Source organism: Festucalex cinctus, chromosome 12 (assembly GCF_051991245.1).
Source record: "Festucalex cinctus isolate MCC-2025b chromosome 12, RoL_Fcin_1.0, whole genome shotgun sequence".
In the NCBI taxonomy this organism is placed as follows: Eukaryota; Metazoa; Chordata; class Actinopteri; order Syngnathiformes; family Syngnathidae; genus Festucalex; species Festucalex cinctus.
This window is the reverse complement of record NC_135422.1, coordinates 22,901,648-22,927,551: the sequence shown is the minus strand read 5'-3', so window position 1 is coordinate 22,927,551 and position 25,904 is coordinate 22,901,648. Positions and strand designations below refer to the sequence as shown.

Here is a 25,904-nt window from a genome sequence, read left to right as displayed (position 1 = left end):
TGGAGAGCCATCATTTGAAAAAAATATGTCAGCAAAGGGGTTTTAAAAGATGTGTTTTACTACACTCTTACATCACCACTCTGATCACACTTACTGTACATGTGCCCGCCTTCCATTTTCACTGAATAACATTTTTACCTATTAGATGGAATCAACAGCAGCATACGTTCCGTTGTAACCACTGTTTAGAACTAGTGTTGTTCCAATACCGATACTGGTATCGGCAGAGGCCCCGATACTGCATTAAAACAGTGGTATCGCTATCGGTGAGTACTAACAGGTAACATGCCGATACCATTAATTCCAACACTAATATAGGACTTTGGATGCAGCATCTTGTCTTGCTCGTGCACGACATTCACTGATATGTGAAATGTTCACTGCATGCCGATCTAAGATATCCTATTGGCCCTTGAATGCTCTGAACCAATGGCAGTACAGCTTTTCGTGTTGAGGAAAAAAAAACCTTAGGTATCGGTATGGTATCGGCATCAGCCGATACTGCAAAGCTGGGTATCGGAATCGATATCAGAGGCCAAAAAATGGTATCAGAACAACACTATTTAGAACCCTTTCGGCAGTGGTTCTGCAGCGCCGATCATCGGGGGACTAGCGACTAGTGACGTCACCTGTCATCTGATTGGCCTACAGCAACACAGCAAGCAACGCCGTGGCACACGCCCATTTCCTTGTTTTACGCAAGAGAAGCAAAGGCGCCCGCCGGTCTTCGCCAAAGTCATAAAAATACAGTACAAACAATACATATAATAATGTCTTACAACTACGCTGAACTATATTTACAATTTAAAAGGTACTGGTGATTTGTAATGTTTGTGGTTTTAAAAAACATTACGAGTGCACAATGCTGGCTGGTGGTGTGTTCCTATTCACTTGAATGAGAGCTCCAGCGGCAGAGCTCTCCATTCACAAATAGCTTCGCGAGCTGGTCGTGAATCACAATATTTCATCCGTGGTGGTCCATATTAAATTGTAAATATGGTTCAGTGTTGGCGTGCCTTGTCACTCGTGAAATTTTATCTCAGATGCGCGCGCACTGCAGGAGTTCAAGCTTGGCTTGGACAGTTCAAATGTTCCTGCCCCCTTCCCGCCGTGCGCCAGTTGTAACAAAAAAGCGACGGGTGCGGTGTGGTGTGGTTGCATGAGGTGTGGGGACTAATGGAAAAGCAGCATTAGTGATGGATTTCCTCATCTGCGTGAGTGAATTAGTGAATTAAGTGTTCCCGGATTGCTCCGTTTTTACCGGTTAGCAGCGCGCAAAGGCTGTGCAAACCAGAAGCGTGGAGGAGCCATTTGGACTGTGTCTCACTACCACTATTTTACCATTTTAAAATGTGCAGAAGATTGCAAGTTACTTCATGTTTAAAATTTGAAAAGTACACATCAAAAGCTCTGAAAAGTACACATCAATCGTTTCTGGTTTGTATGCAGTAAATATACGTCATTTTACTCAACTCAACTTTATTTATAAAGCGCTTTAAGAACATTAAGAACAGGCATTGCTGTATACAAAGTGTTGTACATAAACATAAATATTGGTTTTGCAGTAAAGAATAAGGTAACAAAACAAGAACAAAGCGAACATTTTGAAGTGCGAATACAAGTTTTTTTTGTTTGTTTGTTTGTTTTTTACAAGTCAATACATTTCACATCAGTAAATAAATGCATAAATAAGTAGGCTAAACATTAAACTCATACACACCACAAAACACCAGGAACAAGTCTCATGGTGCGCCAAAAGCCAAAGAATACAGATGTGTTTTACAATGTTTTACATCCTATTGAACTTAACAAAATAAAAAAGCATTCAGCATTCTGCAAAGGGATACACTAACACAGTTTAGCAGTAATAAATTAAATAACAATGCATATATTTTTAGGGACTAGGTTATATTTTACAGTTTTAAAAATGTACATATTTTCACAAGTTACTTCATGTTAAAAATTAGTCAGCTCTTCATATGAAAAGAAAAATGCACTGAGCTGTTACCATTGTCTTACAAATGCAATTATGCCATGTTGCAGTGACAGAAAAATGAACAACACAAATCAGTCACACTTGTTTTGGGTTTTTTTTTAACAGTACACGACATATTTAAAATTTTATTTTTTATTCAATTACTATGAAATTAATGTATTAATGACTAAAAAAAATAAAACCATATTTTAATTAGGGAAAAATGTACATATTATTGAAAATTTTAATATAAAATGTGCGATTAATGTGTGATTAATCGTCAGTTAATTACTGAAGTCATGCGATTAGTTACGATTAAAAATTTTAATCGACTGACACCTCATATATATATATATATATATATATATATATATATATATATATATATATATATATATATATATATATATATATATATATAATATTACTGTGTTCTTTTTAACAAGCTAGAAACGTATAGCTATAATATATATAAACCATAGAGTTTAAAAGTAATATTTAAACAACAAAAATACAGTACACCCCCCTTTTGACTGAAAATAGTTTCATCCAACTCGTACCATCTCTGCAAGCGCAGACGAGCACAGCATGTTGTCCTCCGTCCATTCATGGGGTATGTATGTCTAGTTGAGTGAAATGAAGTGTTCCTTACTTACACCAGGATATGTGAAAAGTTGTTTACCTTCTACCACTCAACACCGACACATTATTTTCATTACTAGTCTGCTTTTTTGCTCCTCAATCATGTTGCTACTTCCTAATTTTGGAAACTTACTAACGTGTGCGCGTGCATGTATGGCTGCACAGAAAAAAGTAGCCTCATGGAGGAAGTCATGGACATAAGATTGTTTTTCAGCAAACAAAAGCTCCATTTTGAAGTATTTGTGTTGAAGACTAGATTTAAAGAGGCACAGACAAACTAGTGCTAAAGTAAATTTATTTTTGTTATGTTTTATATGATATATCTGGACTTCACCCATACACAGACTTGTAGAACATGCATTATTAATATTATTTTGTAGACTCAAGCGCATTTCTTTTTTTATGTGTGTTATTTTTTTAGACCAGTACAGACAAGCAATATATATAGTCAAGAAACAAACATTCTGTCTTAAGTTAATGTCTGTTAATATATTTTATATGTTGTGCATTTCATTGATTGACTCCATGAATTACTCCAGAAACGTGCATACTGTCAATGCGTATGTTGAGGAGATTTTGTATCGAAAAGAGTAGCCTTCCCAAGAAATTAGGGTTGGGATATATTTATATTTGAAGTCCTTTACTCCTTTGCATAACTTTAATTCGATTCGGTTTACTCACTGACTTCCCATTTTTGGAGTGGGTTGCACCCCCAAACCACGACCACCTACCTATCACAACCCCAAACTTCCCGTTCTTTGTACCAATCAAGCACCCCCAAACGTCTTTATAGCAACCCTAAACCACTGACACTAGAGCTGCACAACATATCGAAAAAATATCGATATCGCGATATCGGCCTGTTCAATATGCATATCGCGAAGACGTGCAATGAGTTTGACATGGAATTTTATGCTTTTATCTGAATTTGACCAGTCAGACTGTCAGGTTTACCTGTTTGACATTTATTAAACATGACAACAAAACTCAGTTCAAAGCTCACGAGGAGAGAGGAGAGGAACTGACTGATACAATTCACTACTGTACTCTCTGGAAAAAAAAAAATCCCCTCCTCAACCTCTCTTTTTATTTGGTTTCCACGCCCCTATAGTTACATGGGTGTTCCAACCCTAATAATGCAAAACATAGTTGGAACACAGTGTACTTAACGAAAGTGTGCACTGTCATCTAGGGCTGGGAATTTTTGACTGTCTCACGATTCGATTCGATTACGATTTTTGGGTCTACGATTCGATTCAGAATCGATTTTCGATTCTCAATTCGAACGATTTTCGATTCAAAATTATTTGATTGACAAATGATTTCTGCTTCAATTTACAGATATGCACAACATTGTCACGATCTACTCCAGTCTGCTTTACAAGACAAAATGACAAATAGAGACATTAAAGTGTCTTTTTTTTGTTTAAACATTTATTAATTTTGTATTGTAAGTGCCTTTTTCCACAAAAACAGCATGTGGGCCACAACTGCCTTTTTTCCCCTTCTTCTTCATTTCTAATTTAAATAAAATCGTTTTTTGGAACTCATTCACTGCCAGTCATTATAGAAAATTTTTACATTTCCAATACTCACGTGATATTACATTCAATAATTATATATAAACCGAATCTACCAAATAACAGAATAGACTCCCTACTTTTTGTCCCGTCCCGTTCTTTTATAATTGACAGCAGAAAAATGTAGGTTTGCCAAAATACAGCCATTTCTCCCATGGACTCTGAAACTGTGTTTATTTCCTATAAAATGGGGCTATGATGTCATCTACCGGTGGTTGGGCATCAGTAAAGTTGTTTCCAAGTTTGATATTTACAGTGGAGCATGCTCAGATTCGCCCCCATTTAGCACCGCTCTAAAAAATACAATTGACAAGTATACTTGTCAAAGGCAGTGAATGAGTTAATATCGATTCGATTCATAAATGAGAATCTCGATTCTTTTATGAATCGATTTTTTGGCACACCCCTACTGTCATCCAATAGTTGAACATTTTCGAGAGGTAATTACAATTTACTAAGAATACATTGAGTTTGATTATTTTGCCACATGAAAATTTTTTTAATTCTTTCATTACATAATAAAAATGTAATTTCTTTAGGCACATGTTAAATATGGCAATAATATCGATATCGCTGTATTCAGAAACTACATCACATATCACATGTTTTTCCAATATCGTGCAGCCCTAACTGAATACTATAATTGCCTCTGAACAGCAGTGTTGTATTTCACCATGATTAATGGCTCCAAAAACTCTCGTCATTTCTAAACCCCGAGCATGCATCTTAGCTATTGTTTGATAATGTTGTCATCAAGTGTGTGTGCGTGTTTTTTTTTTTTTGTCATTTAATTAATTAGCAGTAATCCTCCTTTGCTCTTCTATAAACACCCCCTCAGTTTATATAAAAATAAATAATGTTTTCCACACGATTGCGTTCTATAGGCTTCGGAAACCTGGTTGGAACAGTCCTCATTGATGACACTGATAAGCACTCAGTGAGTTACAATGGCAGCTCAGCCCCTGTGCTGACATAATGGAGACGCTCTTCTACCTAATTAATGGCTGCTAAGTAGTCATTCAACATGCACACTCCTAGTTGATTTCCTCTTATTTGACTTTGATTATCACACTGATGTGATGCATTGATGTAAGAATGCAGACATGCGTGGTCACATGCTGGTTGCGCAGCTGTCTTTTTTTTATTCAACATGCGATTAATTCACACCCGCGTCACCTAATTGTGACAGTGATTGCTAAACGGCCAATCAGGATATAATTGTGTGGAGGCTTTGGAGGAGCTGATCTTTTGTTAGAATGACCTTCTATCTGGAAAGATCCAGTAGTCTTCCCTCAGTCCGTCACGTGTTACTTGTGTGGATGACATCGGGCATGAAGGAAGGTGCCTGCTGTTGTTGTTCTCCAATGTTCTTTTGAAAAGGCTTAAGAGAAAGCAGTTGGGATGGCTGTGCGCGGTGCATAAAAAATTGCCTTTACATGTCTACACTCTTTGCTTATCAGGAATGCGCACAGACATTTGAGGGGCCGGGGCTCAACTGAGAAAAAGAGCATGTCTTGTAATTTACTCATAAATAAACAATAGGACCACTCTGACTTATTTATTTGAGTACCCTTAAAAACTCACTCAATTGTTGAATGTTCTACAGCTTTCTACAGCAGACATTTTTTCCTATAATATTCACTGGGTTTATCAAAAAAGAAAAAAGAAGCTGTGACACCGTGTGCCCTACTTTCATAGAGGGGCAGTCATGCTCAGGCTAAAAACTGCTCATCTTCATTTTCCTGCAGTGGAAGTCTGGTTTAGTGTGTTTGGAAATTTGGTAGACAGAGAGTGTTTTCTATCACGGCGCATTTGATCATTCAGTGACAGAAAGTAGACTAGAATTTAGTTGTGCCACAAGTTGGCGTAAAGCAATTTTGGTGGGATTGAGTGAAGCGCAGGCAGACAGATACTGTACTCCTCTAATGTGGTGGGTGTAATCACATTTCATTGATAAATATGAAAACAGTATGCATTGATCCAATAATATACATCTAACGGCATTCCCATGTAGTGTCCCAGCCTTAGCTAAATCAAACACATCCGGCTCATATATATACACGTTGGCAAGACAAGCTAACTTTGTTTGGCCTTGTTATTTGTGAACCGAAGAACTTTCTTCATCATCAGTAACCTCCAAGTGCAAAATCACCATAAACAAAAGCAGCTGCCTGTCTCTGCCTCTGTGCTCGCAGCCTTGCACGCTGTTGGAGAAGAGACAGGGCATGGATGGGGGAGTGAATTACAGAATGTCATCTCCCGACCAGCTATTTTCAGTTTTGGTTTTACAAATGTATATTTATTTGACAGGGAAGCTGTGCCAAAACAGAAATGTATATGTCTATAAGCGAGAAAAAAACATAACATATTTCTTGGTGGGGTTGAAACACCGTCTTCACCCTTCAACTCTCTTCCAATTTTAATGCACCTCACATCCAGGGGGACGAGTGAGTGGGGTGGGGAGCCATCAGTTGGGGCAGACTGCAGTGCCTAGCAGCGCCGTGGTCCCCCATCTGTGTCCCCGCCCCACCACTTTGTCCCTCTATTTTCTTTTTTAATGCACCACACACATACACATTCATTTTTTGGGATGCGGATGGATCGGAGTAGGGGAAATCTTTTCCCTCTGCTCCATCCCACCTGCTCCCAATTTTAATGTACCACACGCACACACTTGTATATACACTGGGTGGGGTCACATTCACGGTGTAAGGGTAGAGCTCGCCAGTCGGCGAGCTGGCGAACTCAGTAACAGGGTTACTGGGAACAATGGCGTGGCCATCGGGGGCCTCTTCCCACCGGGCTTGGTGTTCTGGTGTACCGCCCCTCCCCCGGTGCTTCCTCCTCTGGTTCCCTCCCCGCTGTTCCTCCTTTCCACGCGGCTTGAGGTGGGGTCGGCACGTCTTCCCACTCTGCACTGCTGCCCGGCCCCCTCGGCGCCGGTTCCCGGGGGCGGGGATGCGGGGGGGGTGGGGTATGTGGGTGGTGGTGTGGGTGGCTTGGTGGGGGGGGGTGATGGGGGTCGGGGGGTGTCTGGAGGGGTGGGGGCCTGGGGGCGGCGGATGGTGGGTGGGGCTGGATGGGGAGCGGGGGCTGGGGGATTGATATTTACTTGACAAAATCTAATAACGTTTTTTTTTTTTTTTTTTTTTTTTTTGCATCAGAAATTCTAGTTAAAGGAACAGTTCGGATTTTTTGACATGAATCTCTATTTCATCCTCACCTCCAGTGTGCGCGATCATCACTGACTTACCCCTGACAGCGTTCCGTGACACGAGTTCTGTTCGTCTGAAAAAAGTCAGACGCCATTACCGCCGGGCCCTATTTTTCTGTTCGTTCGTATCACTGTGCGTCGCCCTGTAGACGGCTGATCGACGCGCAGTAATCTACAAGTTGTTTGTCTTTTCGAAGGCGGAAGACGCGCGGATCAGCTGTCTGCAGCGCGTGATGCAAATGTATCACTCTTTTGAACACTAATTGTTTTTAGAAGATAAACGCTTTATTTCCATGACCCAAGTCAACTTGCTGGACTATTTTCCTCTCGACCAACACCGGACCAGAACTCGTGTCACAGAACGCTGTCAGGGGTAAGTCAGTGCTGATCGCACACACTGGAGGTGAGGATGAAATAGAGATTCATGTAAAAAAAGCCGAACTGTTCCTTTAAACTCCTTGTAAAACTTACTTTGAATATCTGTTTACTAATTTTTTTTTCAAGTAAATACCTGCGACCTGGATCATGCTTTTCTGTGAGGTAGAGTTGATTATCTCGGCAAAGGAGCAGTGCTCACTAGCACAGATTTAGACTGCCTGTGAACAATATTTGAGAGAAATGGTGATATTCTGTATGTGGAAGAAGTTTTAGATCTTTGAGTTCATTTCATAAAAAATGGGACCAAAAGCAAAAATGAAATATACTCACTGACCGAGAAACTACAGGCTTTGTTCTGTTAAAACAAACAAACAAACAAAAAAAAGAGAATAATAAAATAGAAAGACAACACTTGAGATTACTTGTGAATCATTACAATTCCTTAATTAGAAACAATTGGGATAAATTTGGCGGCATCTTCCATTTATTAAGACTAAAATGTAAGTGGCACCAACGTGGCAACTAGTGTCTGTTCTAAAGGAAAGAAAGAGAAATGGCAACAGGCAAAATATCTTTCAAATGTCATTTTTATAATACTGTATGCTGGAATCTTTGACATTTGTGAGTGATATTTCTTATAATCTTTGAGAGCCTATAATATGTGAATCAGTTATGATCCAAACATAAGCAGAAAGAACTGAAGAAGCGCCAAAAAGAGCACATTATAAATCATCAGCCCGCATAGACAGCCTCCATTATTGCTTTATTGCATGTTGCCCATCCTTTGTTTGATGAGAACTCCACATTAATAAAGAATATTTTGAAATATAGTTTAGTGTTGTTTTATGTGTTTGTAATGTTCATCAAAGCTTTATATAAGAATGTTAAATGTGCATTTCTTTCTCACAAATGAACATTCTCTTTTTGTCACAGATTAAGCTGGCTAAAAAATACAGCTCTTCAGATGATCAGGTATGCAACTGCTGGCCTACCACAAATGAACAGTGAATTTGTTTCTCGCGCATTGTTTGTTCTCAATAATGCTGTATAAAATAGCGTCCCAATTAGTCAACAACCAGTGAGAATATGAAATAAATACTGTGAGAAATTTAGTGTCACTATTGCGTGTGTGGGCAACTTATAATTTTAATATTTTAGTATTACCATTAGCAGCATATGTGCATGCAGATTAGAGTCCCAATTACTGTCCGGGGAAAAGCCCCTACGGACACCCACACACCCGGTAAATGTTTACCTTACACCATGCGTGTTCGTTTTTCTTCAAAGAAAGAAAGTCTCTCAATAAATCAAACAAAAGCAGAATATTTGGTTCATCCATTGTTAAAGCTCTGGAGTTCAGGAAAATACAGACAGTCGGATCCGGGCTGCTTTTCTTATCTCGCGATTGCTCGCACCCATAAACAGGTCGACAAGAAAAGGAGCGCGGTCTAAAATGCAGCCCTTAAATTTATAGTATTGACGACAAAGAGCACCAAGTTCGTGTGCTGGTAATCCAAAACAGTCCTTATCAAAAATATCTTAGCTTGATGGAAAACACGGCTGATACCTAAACTATGTGTCAAACCATGTGTATGGAGGTTACTGTGACCTTAGCTTGCTGAAGAACACGGCTGATACCTAAACTATGTGTTGGGCTATGCGTGTAGAGGCTAATGTGACCTTAGCTTGAAGGAAAACCCAACTGATAATATTCTCCTTGCCCAAAAACACCGGGTGCAGCCAGCCGTGTCAAATTAAAGTTAGTACTTATTCATCATAAAACTAGTAGCAATAACATGAATACATACAGACATAAATAGCATATATTTAAATTGACCATTCAATGTTTAACAAAGATGAAACTAATTATATATTCATACCAAGTAATTGACATACACACATGGCAATGTGAAACACAACTTCGAACCAAGATAGTTACCCTCTCAATACAATATCAACTTTTCAACCCCCACCCCCCCCCCCCCCCCCCCAAAAAAAAAATCTACACTTTTTTTTTTTTTAGGTAGCTATAATCATCTTTGCTATTTACATCAAGTGCTAATGTTTGGTAATTGGTACATCGTAACTTGGTTTGCGTTTGTGTATCGTTGCAATGCTCAAAACGTCACATTATAGCAAGATTGCATTTAACATAAACACAAATATATTGTATTATTAGCCTGTATATTTTAAAGCCTTTCTATTTAATTCTCATTCAAAAATGTCCCCAAGAAGCCCACAAAGAGGGAAATTATCCTGTTTAGACAAACCAAAACAAACAATTAACTTACCAATACATGAAACATGCAACAAACGAAACTGTGCAGCATTTGTAAAGTTTAAGTGATGTAGAATTTGTGCCACTTAGCACAGTTGCACTTTTGACAGGAACCAAGATAAATGAACACCCAAATAGAAAATGCTGAATCAGTTAAACGTTACGTCCTGTTTATAACATACTTTAAAAGTAACAATCAATAAATGTGTGTCCTGATTTGCAATATCATAAGCAATTGTGTAATAATTTTCTGATACTGAAAAGTTGAGTAAATAAGTGGCGTGTTCTCCTCTTCATCGACAGATTGTTCACATGGGCTGGGCTTGTGCAAAAACCCAGGGCCGGACTGCTTTTCCAAAAACATCTTTCAAGTTCCTGGCACTGAGAGGGCAATATTTTCATATCTTCAAAAGTCCACCGGTATTCAATATTGAATCATTTTTGCTTGTTTGATAAACACTTCATGTTCAGTTAATGGAACTGAAGTGCATGGTTGCATTTTTATACTACTTTTATCAGGTCTGAAATTTCCAACTAACAATAAGTAAGATATGCATGCATTTGTTTTACATTTCCATTTTCAAAACTTGAAAAGTGTAAAAAAAAACACACAAAAAAAACTCCAACCTGTGCCATCACACTTTTCATCACCTACTTGTTAGGGTAATAGTTACAATAGCCTTTGTATAGTGCGCTATTTGTTTGTGTGTGCTGAAACTACCCAGCATTGCACCATCTGCATTACAAAGGAAAACAAATATTACAGTGAACCGATGTGAACTGTTATCACCTAGTGGCTTTAAACACCAGTAAAATGTTTTGTACTGCTGCTAAATGATCTGGGATTGACTGCATCCTGACTGCACTGCTTGACTGCAGTACTATCAACCTAATTGTTCATGTATTTATTATTTGTTAAATTTAGGGATGCTTTTGTGGTAGTTGTTTAGAATTGAATATCCATTGCTCAGTTTTAGTCCTCTATGGAGCACTACTTACCAGTGACGTGCAGTGAGCTCTAGGCTTGGGTAGGCAGGCAGTCGTAAATTGAAACATACACACCAATTACAAATGTGTGTGTCGGCAGGTGAGTGTACAACATATCCTAGTGACCCTATTTTAATGCTGGACACTTAGGCCTAACTAATATACTTAAAAATGATACCGTTTCAAAAATGATTGTAACAGACACAATGTTTAAAACGCATTTTTTGCTCCCCAAACAAATTGAGATGAGCGAGGTTCGTGCCCTTCGCCTCCCATAAAGAAGCTCATCACTTCGCCACTCAGCTAAAACTCTGGGCCACCGTTGCAGCCGAGGACAATATTCGAACGCTAACTGATGTACGCAAATGTGGGTCTGCCCGTCGCGATAAACACGGTGCAGTGCACTCCGCCTCCCATTTGCCGCACAACGAAAACCGGACTGTTACATTAATAAACACCCCTCTCTGGACGCCCGGAAAGGATGTAATAAAGTGGACATCTCCCAGTAAAACAGTCTAATTCCTTGCAAAATCAAGCTAGCAATAGCAATGTCAATCATGTGAAATGAAACCATCCACAAAGCCAGTATTTCCTTTTGTAGCATTCTTTGTGAAAAGTACAAATAATTCTCGATCCCTGACTTTGCTGAAGATCCGGTAGCTAAGGCGTTGGTCTCCCATCCTTCAAAAGATGATGTTTTTCCTCGTGAAGGCGTGGAAATAGTTTTATATTTTCCAGAGTGGCGTCATCGTACCGGCGTACTGTGCACTAAGTCTGTTTGAATTCACGAATGCACTGTGCGAACGTACGTTCGCATAGGAATAATACAGCTACGTAAAAAAGCTACGTAGCAATCTGCTTATTTGCGTAAAGGACTTTTCTACTGGAAAACCGACTACGCATGCGCGAACACACATCGCTACTCAGAAAGGGCTGCTGGAGGCATCTGAGGCGTGTGCCTTCAGCAGGAGAATTTTGCAGCAGGCTAGAAGAAGTTGTGAGTCCTTTTTAATTGAGCTATGAAAATCGCCAGATGTTGTCACTTTCAAATCTAAATAGGTAGTGTAGGCTATGTGAAATGCAAAAATAATTTCAATCAATAGAAGAAGCCAATTCATTTTCGTTTCATTTCAACCTTGGTCAGGCAGTGCCTACCTTGCCTGCCCTGACCGCACGTCACTGCTACTTGCTTTGTAGTATATTGTCCAAGACTTTTTCGCAGTTAAGTTTATGGCTTACTTTGTGAGACTATCAAGTTTAACTTTGGTTTGTTGGTTTGTAGTAGGTTGGTGGCACTGTAACTTGTCAGTTGGCCAATGAGTTCCAACTACCGTATTTTCCACACTATAAGGCGCACCTAAAAGCCTTCAATTTTTTCAAAAGCTGACTATGCGCCTTATAATCCATCCATCCATCCATTTTCTTGACCGCTTATTCCTCACAAGGGTCGCGGGGGCTGCTGGCGCCTATCTCAGCTGGCTCTGGGCAGTAGGCGGGGGACACCCTGGACTGGTTGCCAGCCAATCGCAGGGCCCTTATAATCCAGTGCACCTTATATATGGATCAATATTGAGCCGCAACAGGTCTCGCTGCCAAGATGCTATCAGTGACCCTGCACAATCGGTGACAGCGCATGCACAGAAGATCCCGCCATCTTGGATCGCTAGCTAATACTAATACTTTACCTCAGAGAAAATAATAAAACAGCTGTTTATTCATTTTGGGAGTGAATGGGGTTGTCAGAAAGCTGGTTTGTAATCTATTAATAAAGTTTGACTAACCTATCTGACTGTTTTGTTGACATTCCCTTTAGCGCAGCACCATCTAATGGATGCATAACGTAACCCCAGCCTCTACTGTAGCGCCTTATATATGAAAAAAAGTTTTAAAATATGTCATTCATTGAAGGTGCGCTTTATAATGCGGTGCGCCTTATAGTGCGGTGCGCCTTATATAAGGAAAAGGTTAGACACTATGTCATACATTGACGGTGCGCCTTATAATGAGGGGCGCCTTATAGTGCGGAAAATACGGTACCTTTATTTCTCCAAATTTAAACTGGAGTTTAGTCTGTCACTTGTACGTAAAGACATTCAGATTAGCGGATAACATTTTGTCAATAATAAGAGCAGTACTTCATCCTTATTTTATCATTATTTATTTACATTTTGGAATAGAAATTATTAGTGTTGTAAATTGTGCCTACTCACTATTTTATAACATATACTACCCATAATATAATAATAATTGTCCATTACTCCGTACGCAAACAAATGTTTGGTATGATGGAATATATTAAAAAAAAAATATATATATATATATATATATATCCCAAAAAAAAAACATAAACAAGATAAGTAGTTACAGATAATGGATAAATAGATGAAATCATACCAGTAATTGTAAAGATAAAATGGAACCGCTTGCTTGCTTCAGTATTAATGGGCTACTGCTAGGATAAAAAAAAACAAATCAATGTCTATTAGTAGACATTTACCCGTGTGCAAATGCCAAAGAAAATGTAGCTGCTGATGGCACTAAAATTATTCCATTAAATTATGGGGGAGACATGGCTCATTGGTAGAGTGGTCATCTCACCACACTGAGGTTGTGGATTCGATCCCAGGCCATTGTGACCATCTCAAAGTATCCTTGAGCAAGATACTGAACCCCCAGTTGCTCCTGATGCTTAGTAGTAGTAGTCAAAAGGTATAAGCACTTTGAAGGCCTTGTAAGGTGGAAAAGTGCAATGTAAGTGAAGTGCCATTAAATAAATACTGTATACCATACAGTATCCAAAGCAAGGAAACACAACATATCTTGTTTTATAGAGTTTTATTTACTGTATGAATTTATAGTAATTGTAAATGTGAAATATTGTGTAATCATCCAAAGTGGTTTTGTTTTTGACTGGAAGTCATGTGACAATTACAATAGTTAAGTCACTACCAGCTCACTGCATAATTACTTTATTTAACAAAATAAAACCTGCTAAAAAAAAAAAAAAGTGCCAAATGTTTTTGTTGTTGCTCTTATGTTTGTATTTTCTCATACACATTTTTTTCTCAGCTCAGTGCTGCTGAATGGGGTCAAGCAGAAACGACATACAACCTCTATGAGGTGCTTTTCAAGGTTCACAAGGTATGCCTGGTTTCATTAAATAGGTTGTTTAATAGGTTTGGAGTCCAATAAACAAATAAAAATGTATCATTAAAATTAAAGAGTAACACAAAAAAAGCCAAAGAAATGCAAGAAATTTGTGGAATTAATCTTTTCGATGATCTATTTTCTCTCTCCTTTTGTATGACTTTAGGTAACATAGTCATTTTCTAAAAATGAAAAATGATGGTTCAACTTTAAAGCTTCCATTGTGTCCTCAGCAGTGGTTAAAATAGCATTTGAATTGTTGCGTTTCCAGCTGTGGATGACAGAAGACTGCTGGCTTCAGGCAAGACTTCACTTGGGTCTGGAGCCTTCACTTGAGCAGCAGGACAACGAGTCTCTGTGCTTCAGCATTCTCATCGGCCATGGACAGAGCCACACCTTCAGAATGGAGCTGGCCTCTGACCTGGCTGTCTGGGAGAAGTCCTTCCAAAGAGCTGTCTTCTTGGAAGTGCGGCGAATCCGAGTGAGTACCATATTTGAACTACTTCTGTCAATCAAGGGGGCCGTGATTGAATCAGCCTGTCACCACAACTGACATATGACACTGGTATATTTTCTCAGAAACTATTGTGATAGATGATGGTACTGTGATGTTTTTGTATGCCACTGACATAGAGCTTTATTCTGGAAGACTGGGGGCCGTGTGTTCAGTGTGAAAACAGGCGCAAAACCATTTTGGTGTTGGGGCAAATCTTGTTTGGCACATTTGTGAATTCGGTAGACGCGCCATGTCTCGCTGGGTGTTCCGGCGGATGTGGCTGTCACGCTCCCAGTGCATCTTTCAATTTAGTGACAAAAACTAAATTACAGTAGATTTTAGACTCGCAAAAACAAGGTCTGTGTAGTGGTGCAACGTGAGCTCGGTGGATTGAATTGAGGCGCAGGCAGACAGATTCGACACTCCGCAAACGTGTGGTTGATGTCATCTATTTAATTCATAAATACCACAATGTGGGATGATCCCTCTCAATCAGTGCAGAAATCAATTAATTGAGCTCACAAAAATGGATGGATGGATGGATGGATGGATGGATGGATGGATGGATGGATGATTGTTATCTTAATAGCACCGCCCTAACCACGTGGCACATCTGTTGCAGGGCTGGTGGGGGTGGGGGGGCTTCCACGTACTAATGCACGTTTGTGAGTGCAATTGACCTTACCATAAACCACGCCCGGATGACCTAGTAAACCAATCAAGACTCAAGACAGAACAAACTTTGCACACATGACCAGTTGAATGCCTCAAAAATGAACAGAAACCATTACGTCTGCGCTAAGGTAATGTTCTCCATTGATGTTTTTAGCTAAAGGCTAGCTAACGATAGCTCCGGGTAGCTAACTGTCCATACGTTCGTTGACTTACTATTTACGCTAAATGTCAACAAAACATTGAAACTATGAGCTCATATCAATTCATTCTTACCTTGCTTGACGGGAATAATGTCCAGAAAACCTCAGTTTTGCCGACAATAGGTCGCAGTGAGTGAGGAGAGTCGGACTTTTCCTTACAACTGCAGCAGCAGACAACGATGCGTATTTCCTTCTGTTTTTGGGCAAAATTGCATGGTGAAGGAGTGCAGATACCCTTCACTAAAAAAATTTCAAATCCCCCTTTGCTTGCTTCGAAGAGAAATATCGGCGTCCTGAAAATACCTGACCGCGAAATCACAAGGAAGATATGGAAACTTTTGCATTTAGAGCGCTGTTCAGTTTCACTAATCTTGCCTGAACAATGTTGGAGTTAGTTACTTGGTGCACGATATGGGCGGGGAGGGGCGTGCCACGGTAAGGTCAATTAAGGCGGTCTCCAATTGCCCACATCACATGTGCAGCTGACTTCATCATCCGTAAGGGAAGGTCTTGCGGTTTACCTGCTAATATCATGCATGGACCCCAACGACTCTATTTCGGTTTCTGCAACGTTAAGCTTGCGTGCGCTCCGACCGCCCGCATTTTATTGCAAAAGAGGGATGCTGCGACGGTTGGGTTGGAAAAGGTTCCATTTGGTGCTGTTATTATCGATTTTTTTTTTTTTTTTATTGATTAATGTATCAGGGCGGCACAGTGGTTGACTGGTTAGCACGTCGCCTCCCAGTTCTGAGGACTCCGGTTCGAGTCCAGGCTTCGGCCATTCCTGGGTGGAGTTTGCATGTTCTCCCCGTGCCTGCGTGGGTCTTTTCCGGGTACTCTGGTCTCCTCCCACATTCCAAAGACATGCATGGCAGGTTAATTGGGCGCTCCGAATTGTCCTTAGGTGTGCTTGTGAGTGTGGATGGTTGTTCGTCTCTGTGTGCCCTGCGATTGGCTGCCAACCAGTCCAGGGTGTCCCCCGCCTACTGCCCAGAGCCAGCTGAGATAGGCGCCAGCACCCCCCGCGACCCTTGTGAGGAATAAGCGGTCAAGAAAATGGATGGATGGATGGATGGATGGATGGATTAATGTATCAAGTAATCAATCGATTAATTGACTAATCTGATTCATTTTAATTTTTCATTAAAGTGTATTACAACAGCATTTTTCCCTGATTACTCTTGATTAATCAGTGATTGGTGTTTATTTCATAATTTGTATTTGTATCGTCATTAAAAAAAAAAAAAGGGGGGGGGGGATTGATGTTGTACGGTGTTGCTGGTTTGTTCACTGTTTTTCAAAGTAAAAACAAATGTTTGCAAATTTCTTATTTTGAGTAAACACAGAAGATAATCAGTCTTCGTTCATGACTACATAAACCAGTCAACAATTGCTGTTGATATGCTGAAATCAGAGGATTTGGACAATTAAAAAATAAAAATAAAAAAATGGCTCCAAACGGTGACTCCAACATTGTCAAATATTAATCGATTAACTTTGAGAGCTCTAGCCTCTGTTCTATCCCACAATAGCGCACAACGCCCCATTCTGCCCAAATCCACCTGTGCAAAGTCTACAAAAGCCCCAAAAGAAAACTCCGCCCATGCGTACAGTTAGATTGTGCTTTGTGCTTGACTTGCTGAGAATGAAAATAGGTCCCCTAATTATTTAGACAATAATGAGTACCACAAAAATCTGAATAAAAAGGCCAATTTGTTTCTTTATGGGGAAAACAGTGTTTAGAATATTGTCTCAAAATGAAAAAACAAACAAGTAAGTTCACGTCCAATTATCTGCTCTTGAATAATGTCCCTGCAGAACCATATTGTGCTTCATATTGCAGTCAGATGGTTGTGGGTTTGAATCCTGGCACAGACTTCTTTGTGAGGCCTCGCATGTTCTCCATTTTCATGATTTGTTCAGGTTTCCCCACAGTCCAGAAATATGCACATAAGGTCAGTTGAAGAATAATGGGAATATGTTTTATTCTGACAACAACTGAGTGCATACAGTTGAACCTCTCAAATCAATCACAATAGCATTTGTGAGGCTTGGGAAATTTAAAGTAAAAACTAAATTAAAATGCCAATTAGAATTTTCAATGCATGCACTCAATTCACTTTGCAGAGTAGATTATTTTTCTTTTGTTGCCGTTACTGTCGACTGTCATGTTCTGCCAAATAAACAAAGCGACTGCATGCCTCGATTTGCTACTTAATTGTGGGGCAGACTTTATTGTTTTGTATGATGGCTTTTCCCCTAATGTATGGATTATGAACTGTGATTGGCTGTGACCTGTCCATCGTGATCTCTGCCGCTTGCCTGGATAGGCCCCAGCTTACTCATGATCCCAATGAGGACAAGTATGAATGGATGGATTGTGGCATAACTACTAATTGGAATTTGGAGACCACTACATAACTATTATGTTGTCTTACGAAGAAAGAACTTCCCACCCCTAATTCTCGCTGCGGCTTTTGCTAAATGGCATGAGGTCAATGAGCACCAACTCAAGCCATTAAGCGTGTGAGGCTGATTTCAAACAGCTTAAATTGCTGTTGAGGCCTAACAATTTCGTCTGACAATCTGTCACAGTCATGGAATGGGAGCTCTCAGCCAGCAGAGGTCAGCGGAATGGTTCATTTCAGCCTAATAAGCTACTCTTAAAAGCCGAGAGCAGCAAGTATTTAGCAGCTTATAACCCGTCCCAAATTACTTGCAACAGACACACACACACGCACAAATGTTTTATAGCACGTCCCTCTCGTGCGTATACTTAGGTCAGACTCTGCTAAGGAGATTTTCAGTAAGAAATATTTCATGCTTGGTAATTCCCACTGAAGAATCCTTTCCAATTAGTGATGTGCTCATGCTTACCATGAGTCTAATTTGGGGTGACAGCACGAACCTGAGGACTGCCATGCCTTTCTTATCCCTTTCACAGCTGGAAGCGCTTTTTTAAGTGGGACCTGTGACATGTCCCACCCATGTCATATTCAGTGCACTCCAACACGCTCAAGAAATAACTAGGATATGTGACACACAAAAAAAAATCAATTTTCTGGGTATTCCAAATGAATGTGTGAAGAACAGTGGAATGAAGTCGTGACACACAAAAAAACATTGAACATAGGTACCTTAAAAAAGAATTTTATGGAAGGGGGTGGTTGTTTGTGTTAATGTGATGTGCAGAAAATTTCAATATTTAGACTGTCACCTGACATGTTCGGTTGGATGTTTGCCAACTCCAGTCCCCTAACGTAATATCAGCCCCATAATATAACGTAATATATTTTCCCTTTTTGAAAAAAATATAATTGGCCCATAATGTAATAACTGACCAAAAAAGTAATGCAATAGAAGTCCTGAACCTTTAACATTTCTTTATACATAGGAAGTTATATGCCATTATTAGCCATGATTCAAGGAGTTAGTTAAAAAAAAAAAAAAGATCTGTAAGTGTGAGTTACAGTACATACATGCCATGCATTTCATGCATGTTTCATACACGTTGCCATGTTTGTAAATGTGCTTCCACTACATTTTGCGAGCAGCAGAAAGGACTAGAGATCAGGCTAACCATCAAGGTAAACTGATACATCCTGTATATGGAGAGACAAACAATTCTACAATTATATCCAAAACAAGAAGTTAAATAAAGTGACATTACATTATGAGCTCATTACATTTGCAAAGATGTTTTTGTTTGCCAGGCCAAAAAAAAAATAATCAGCTAATAATGTCATAATTTTTTATATTACTGGCCAAAAGTTCTAATGTTATAGGTGCAGAACTTGTATTACATTATTGTTCAATTTGTACATTATGGGTCTATATTACATTTAAAAAGGGCAAATTTATTACGTTGTGGGCTGTTATTACGTTATCAGCTTCTACAGGGTCCCTATCCTGCATGTTTTAGATGACCCCTTCCTCCAACACACCTGATTTAAATGATTGGTTCATCAGCAAGCTCTGTAGAAGCCTCGTAACGATCCCTATCATTTTAACTCATTCACTCCCACCCAGACATTTTGACTGAAGCCAGTCCACTTTACTCGGGGCTGTTTTACTGGATTTTGTAAGGTACACAGAATATTCTGTTCTATTGCTATAAAAACATGGACCATACCAAAAGAAATATTTGAGTCTCTTCTCTCATCAGGAAAAATATATATTTATATGTTTCATTTTTGCAGCATTTAGCATTAGAATATAGCTAAGTTTCATCATTATTCACAAACCTGATGAAAACACTGGAAAAAAAAGAAAAGAAAAGCTTGGTTGCAACGTGGCCCGGGCTGATCTCTTATACTCTGCTGCCACCTCCTGGCCATTTGTAATAACTACCATTGCTTTAAGTGACCTCTTCATGTCAGAAAACATAAAGCCTTCTGTATGCTCTAGCATAAAAATCATTAAAAAATAAAAAATTATTCCCCCAACAGAGTCCCATTAGAAATTGTTTGTTTCGAGCATACTCGCAAATATGTTTGAACATACTCGTAAATATGTTCGAACATACTCACAAATATGTTCGAGCATACTCGCAAATATGTTTGAACGTACATGTAGGCCACATGCTGCAAAGTTAGCATACCTTCCCATTATGTATACTCAAAAACATACTCGCCAGCCAAAAATGTTTACTCCACAATGGCAGCTCTACGCTTCCGTACCTTACAAAGATACTTAAAACCTGCAGCATGGAAATAGTTAAATAGGATGTAAAAAAAAAAATTATTTGCACATCATACAATAATTTGATGGGTCATAGGTGTCTGGTGGCCACAAGGGGGCAGTATAATGCACACATTTTTTTTTTTTAATATAACTGTTATATAACTTCAGAATAAAGACATTTGCATAAATGGTACATCATTTATATAGTGCTTTCCTACCTTCCAAAGGCCCTCGGCACTTTACATTTTGACTACTCATTCACTTACTGATGACGCAGCATCAGGAACAGCTGAGGTTTCACTATCTTGCTCAAGGATGCTTCAACATGGTCACAATGGCCTGGGATCGAACCCACAACCTCTGGGTTGGGAGGCGACCACTATAGCACCGATCCACACCGCCCCCAATGCATGATTGTGCATATTTCTACTGCTAACTTGTCAGGTGTGGAAAAAATGAAAATTTTCATAAAGCGGTGGTGGTGGTGACTGGTTATCATGACTGCCTCACAGTTGAGAGGCCGTAGGTTCCTATACTGGCTCAGGCTTTCCTGTGTGATTTCTTCACGATCATGTCAATGATATATCAATTAGGAAACATAAATATCAATATGCAACACTTTATTGTAGCTCCATCATGGCCTATATTGAAAACCTGTGTCGTGTCACGCAAGACTGGCCCCGATTCATCACCTGTATTTCTTCTGTGTGATTTGTAAGTATCAGCATGTTAATCACTTTCTTTTCTTGTTTCCCACCAGACAAAAACCTACATGTGCAGCAACCATGGGAATACATTGTGCTTCACCATAGATTTTGATTCTGGCTTTACATGTATGGACGGATCCTCAAATGTAAGTTAGGACTGATTTGAAGTTATGCTGGTCCTCACAAGTAGTATATACATTGGAACCTTGAAAAGCCAACACAGTCCGCTCTGTGACATGATATGTTCAGATTCCAAAATGAAAATCCCCATTGGAAATCATGGAACTCGATTGTATATAAATAAAGTTGAGTTGAGTTGAGTATCTGTTTAAGAGACAAATTGTTGAAATTAAACATTAACTGTACGGACATGCAAAGATTTAACATCCTTGACAGTGATACATGTGCAAAACATAATTCCTAAATTAATCACAAAACAATAAAACATTTAAAAATAAAAAAGTGTATTAAGTAGGGATGTTCGATACCACTCTTTTTTTCAGACCGATACCGATACTCAGACCCTCAGTACTCACCGATACCGATACCAACTGCCGATACCAGTAGTACATTTTGACAAATAAAAAAAATCACTAAAATATATTTTTAAACAAATATATTTCCTTTAATTTTGACCAAAAAAACCAGCACAGTCACTCTTCAATAGTCTTAACGCTCAAAATAAAACACAAAAATGCTCTTTTAGTTTAAAGATTCACAATTTTGAAGTATTTCCAAACCGGTGAAGTTTTGGTGAAAAACTACTGCAAGCTAGCGCTAGTTACAGGCAAGGAGGACTCACTTAACGTCTTTCCCCTCTGCCATCGGTCGCTTGTACTCGTCTGCGTCACGAGTACTCGAGTACTTGAAAAAAGGCTACCAGGTCAATAACCCGATACCTGGTATCGGTACTTGCCCATCCCTAGTATTAAGGATACGGAATCACATCACATATATCATTATTAAACTGAACTAGTACTAGCTGCGAATGCTGATAGTTGATTTGATTGCCTGGACTTTCCCTCTCTTCACTCACTCTTTTTCGCCGCTCAACTCCTGGCCCAGTGTTGTATTTTATCCAACTGGTATGGCAATGAAATACTCCATCCATCCATCCATTTTCTTGACCGCTTATTCCTCACAAGGGTCGCGGTGGGTGCTGGCGCCTATCTCAGCTGGCTCTGGGCAGTAGGCGGGGGACACCCTGGACTGGTTGCCAACCAATCGCAGCAATGAAATACTCACTACAGTAATCCCATTGGGAAATCCTGGAGTGTTACAGCTTAGAATGCAAGTTTTCTTTTGTACATTCCTTGTTGAAGCTGCTTCTTTGGAGTATGTGCAGCAAAAACAACAACAAAGAAAAACCAAACGTGCTAGAGGGAGTTTATCCAATATCAATGCAAGCTAAACTTGACTCTAGTGAGTTCGCAAGTTTTGCTGACATTGGCTTGAGGTTACACATGATGATGATGATGATGATGATGATGATGATGATGATGATTCAACCTCATGGAGTTTTTGTGAGACTTTAGTGGTATACTGTGTGTCCCATATGACTGAATATTGAATGGTTAGTTTCCATTATCTAAAAAATGAGGTGTTCAAATTTGGCGGTTCCACTGTATCTATCATATTACAGTTTCACCGACAATTGTTTGTCCTTGATCAGCCAGTTCTCGCCATACAAAAGTTGCTCGTGCTCATTGTTGCAATTCATGTGCTGGGTTTTGTTCTCTTCTAGATGCTACTGTGGAGATATAAATTCTCTCAACTGAAAGGCTCCTCAGATGATGGAAAAAACAGGGTCAAACTTCTTTTCAAGAATGCTGAAAGCAAGCAAATAGACATGAAGGTATGAACATGGTTTGCATGCGAACAGGTGTACGCATGGAATGATAACATTTGGGCAGTAAAGTGTCGTAATATTGCAGCTCAACTTTGGATGTTATTTACAAAAGGATCCATATCTCTGTCCTTGACCTCTTTCTAGGAACTGGAGTTTGCTAATCTAACTGCCGTCCTGCACTGTATACACTCTTTTATTGCTGCCAAAGTGGCCTCCATGGACCCTCTCTTTACATGCAATCAGAGCTTGGCTGGAAATTATATGAATATATCAAAGGACATGCTTGAGTCATAGTAGTTTGTGCACAATGTAAGTACATGTCTCTTGTTATTGCTATTCTTCATCTGTACACCGGGAAATGAAAATGCAGTGTTCAAAACGTTTTCTTTTGTTAACAACTATGGGCCAAATCCACTAAGAATGCAGTACGTTCATAAATTGCTCTTCATTTGCATGCACAGTTTGTGCTATTTACCAAGGGTGTTGCTCGAATTATATACCGCCGCAAACACGCCCACAAAGTTTGACAGCTGAGTGCAGTTTGCACCTGATTTCCCACACATGGTAATGCTGGATTTGCACCAAGAATACCATGTTAATGGGCCATTAGCAAAAGCCCCGCCCCCCTCATTTGACACTTCTGGCGCCAACATCCTTCTGGATATTTACAATGGAAATGAATGTGCCAGAGCAATACAAGCGCAAAATCGTCCCAATTGAGACAAAAAGCTCTACAGTATGCAATGGAAGGATATATATACATACATAATATGAAAATATACAGACAAGTGGTCTTCACAAGTATCAGGGCAAAAGCATATAGATTTTAAGATACAGTAAGTATGAGGTAAACAACAACGGCAATCCCGCAAAATAATTCTGTCTGTAACAGGATGGTTGTTTACTCTCTGAGGTAGCACAAAACTGAACCGAGGAGGTGCAAATACGGCACTGTCAGAAAAAAAAAAAAGGGACATAAGCTCTGTTTTCCTCATTCAGTGCCATTAAGTAGTGAGCGGGGAGGAATACCTTATTCGTTCATTCAGTTAACGTCCATAAAATACAAATTATTTGTGCCATCATTGTTATATTTTCAGAGGTTGCTGTTGGCATATGTAGAAGTGCACGTGGGTTTTTAAATAGCTTAACGGTGTGTTAATTAATGCATCACGTGCAAATGATGATACCAAGGGTGACCAACGAACGAGGGGTTGGGGGGGTTACATAATGCTGCCATGGACAGACTTCCACTGATGACGCCAAGTTTACACCAGCTTCCAGTATCCATTTATTTGCATCACTCAAACGACGGATGGCAATTAGCACCGGTGTTAGTGAATTAGATGTGTTTATCAATGAGCCTCATTTGCATAGAGGTGGATATTTTATCTGCCAAATATATGCATATTACCTCATTCAAATACACCGGGGCGCAATCTGGTTGGCAGCACAGTTAGGAATGAATTTTCCCATCTACACGTACTTTTTAGGTAAGACAATCACGGATTGCTCCATTTATACCGATTAACGCCGCACAGAAGCCACGCAAACCTTGAGTGGATTCGGCCCTATGTCCTTCTGTCTATTTATTTATTTATTTATTTATTTTCTTATTTTCTTATTTATGATTATGCATACATATCTGACTGGAGCCACACCAATGATGCCGTTCATTCTACTGTATAATTGATGCAAAAAAAAAAAAAAAAAAAAGTTTATTTGGTAACAGATATGGCAAAAATTAAAATCACAAGTGAGAAAGTGTTCTGTTTGTTGTCGTCATCTACATTTATGTTTTAATGTTTGCTTCTTCTTTTTTGTATCAAACAAAGCCATTACAACACAAAGAAAACTGATCTGATTTGTGTCATGATTTTAAGGTTGAAAATGTTTATTTGTTGTATTTTCAATAACATATTTATAAAAAAAAAAAAAAGATGGACACCAGATATGTTGTTTCTTTTGAGATTCTCACTTTCAGATTGAAGTTTGGCTATTTGCAGTAGTTAATTATTCTCCAAAAAATCATTGTTGTCGCTTTATTTTTTATTTTTTGGATTTTTACGGGTTAGAAGCAAGAATTTGATATTAGTTGTTTAATTTATACAGCAAATGTCATGTTAAACTACAGTATAAGCCTCGAGGGCATATTTGCTGTACAGATGACATCAGAGCATGACTATGTTAGCTTTGGAGCAATATCCTCAATTTGTTTCATTGAAACCTATTTTACTTCTGCAAAATGTGGCTTGTTGACATCTTGCTGAAATAAGCAGAACACAAAACAGAAAAGGACGTTATAACTTGCATTTGTACATGTAGCGGTAAACTGTGTTAACTGACAATGGTTTTCTCATCAGTGTCAAGAATGACACTGATCGTTCGCATTGCACGCAAGCACTCAAATGCAAAACACATTTCGTTTAGCTTATCTCCCGAACGAAGTTAGCTCGAGGCTAACGCACAGTGGAATACGTCATCAATCGAGTAAGCCCTGGATACAGAGTGCAGTTCAATGCGTGCCGCCATGTGGGGTGGAGCTAAATGTTTGACTCCGCCCACAGGGATTTTCAACCTCGACGACGCACCTTCTTTCTTACTTTGTTGTTAAACTAAAAAAAAAAAAAACTTTACGTCCTGAGACGATGCATCATTAAATCTACAAATTTACTTCTAAAAAAATTGTTTAAACAATTTAGAAAAATCTGTGTGGACGGAGTCAATCGTTTAAGTCCTCCCAACGTGGAGGCATACCTCAAGCTGCACTCTACATCCTGGATACTAGCGTCAACCCGGTAACGCTAATTAGCACGCTATATGCTTTCATCACTCAAAGAACGGCAATTCCCACAAGCATACGGCAGGAATATACACAGACAAGCATCCCAACAATACTTACAAGCATATGCTACAAAAAAAAACAACAAAAAAAACACTCGCATCGACATAACCTGACACTCGCATGGACGAAACTTAATCATGAATTGCTTCTTCTACTACCCTTTTTAACCACCAGAGTGTATCTACAAGCGGAAACCCACACTGCCCCCCAGTGGTCAAAATGTGCGCAATATAAACAGTGCTTGAAACTAA

The 25,904-nt window shown here is 39.3% G+C and overlaps 1 protein-coding gene across 1 annotated transcript in view; it reads left to right on the top strand.

Annotated features, from left to right (window-relative positions):
* Window positions 1-24,682, top strand: part of sntg2 (syntrophin, gamma 2) — a 90,731-nt gene extending 66,049 nt beyond the window's left edge. Inside the window, exons 11-17 of the mRNA XM_077539507.1 lie at window positions 8,723-8,761; window positions 10,371-10,487; window positions 14,124-14,195; window positions 14,473-14,682; window positions 21,016-21,108; window positions 22,707-22,817; window positions 22,956-24,682. Of these exons, the coding sequence (XP_077395633.1) occupies window positions 8,723-8,761; window positions 10,371-10,487; window positions 14,124-14,195; window positions 14,473-14,682; window positions 21,016-21,108; window positions 22,707-22,817; window positions 22,956-23,105 (792 nt within the window). The 3' untranslated portion in view covers window positions 23,106-24,682. The remainder of the gene's footprint in view (window positions 1-8,722; window positions 8,762-10,370; window positions 10,488-14,123; window positions 14,196-14,472; window positions 14,683-21,015; window positions 21,109-22,706; window positions 22,818-22,955) is intronic.
* Window positions 24,683-25,904: the final 1,222 nt, after the last annotated feature.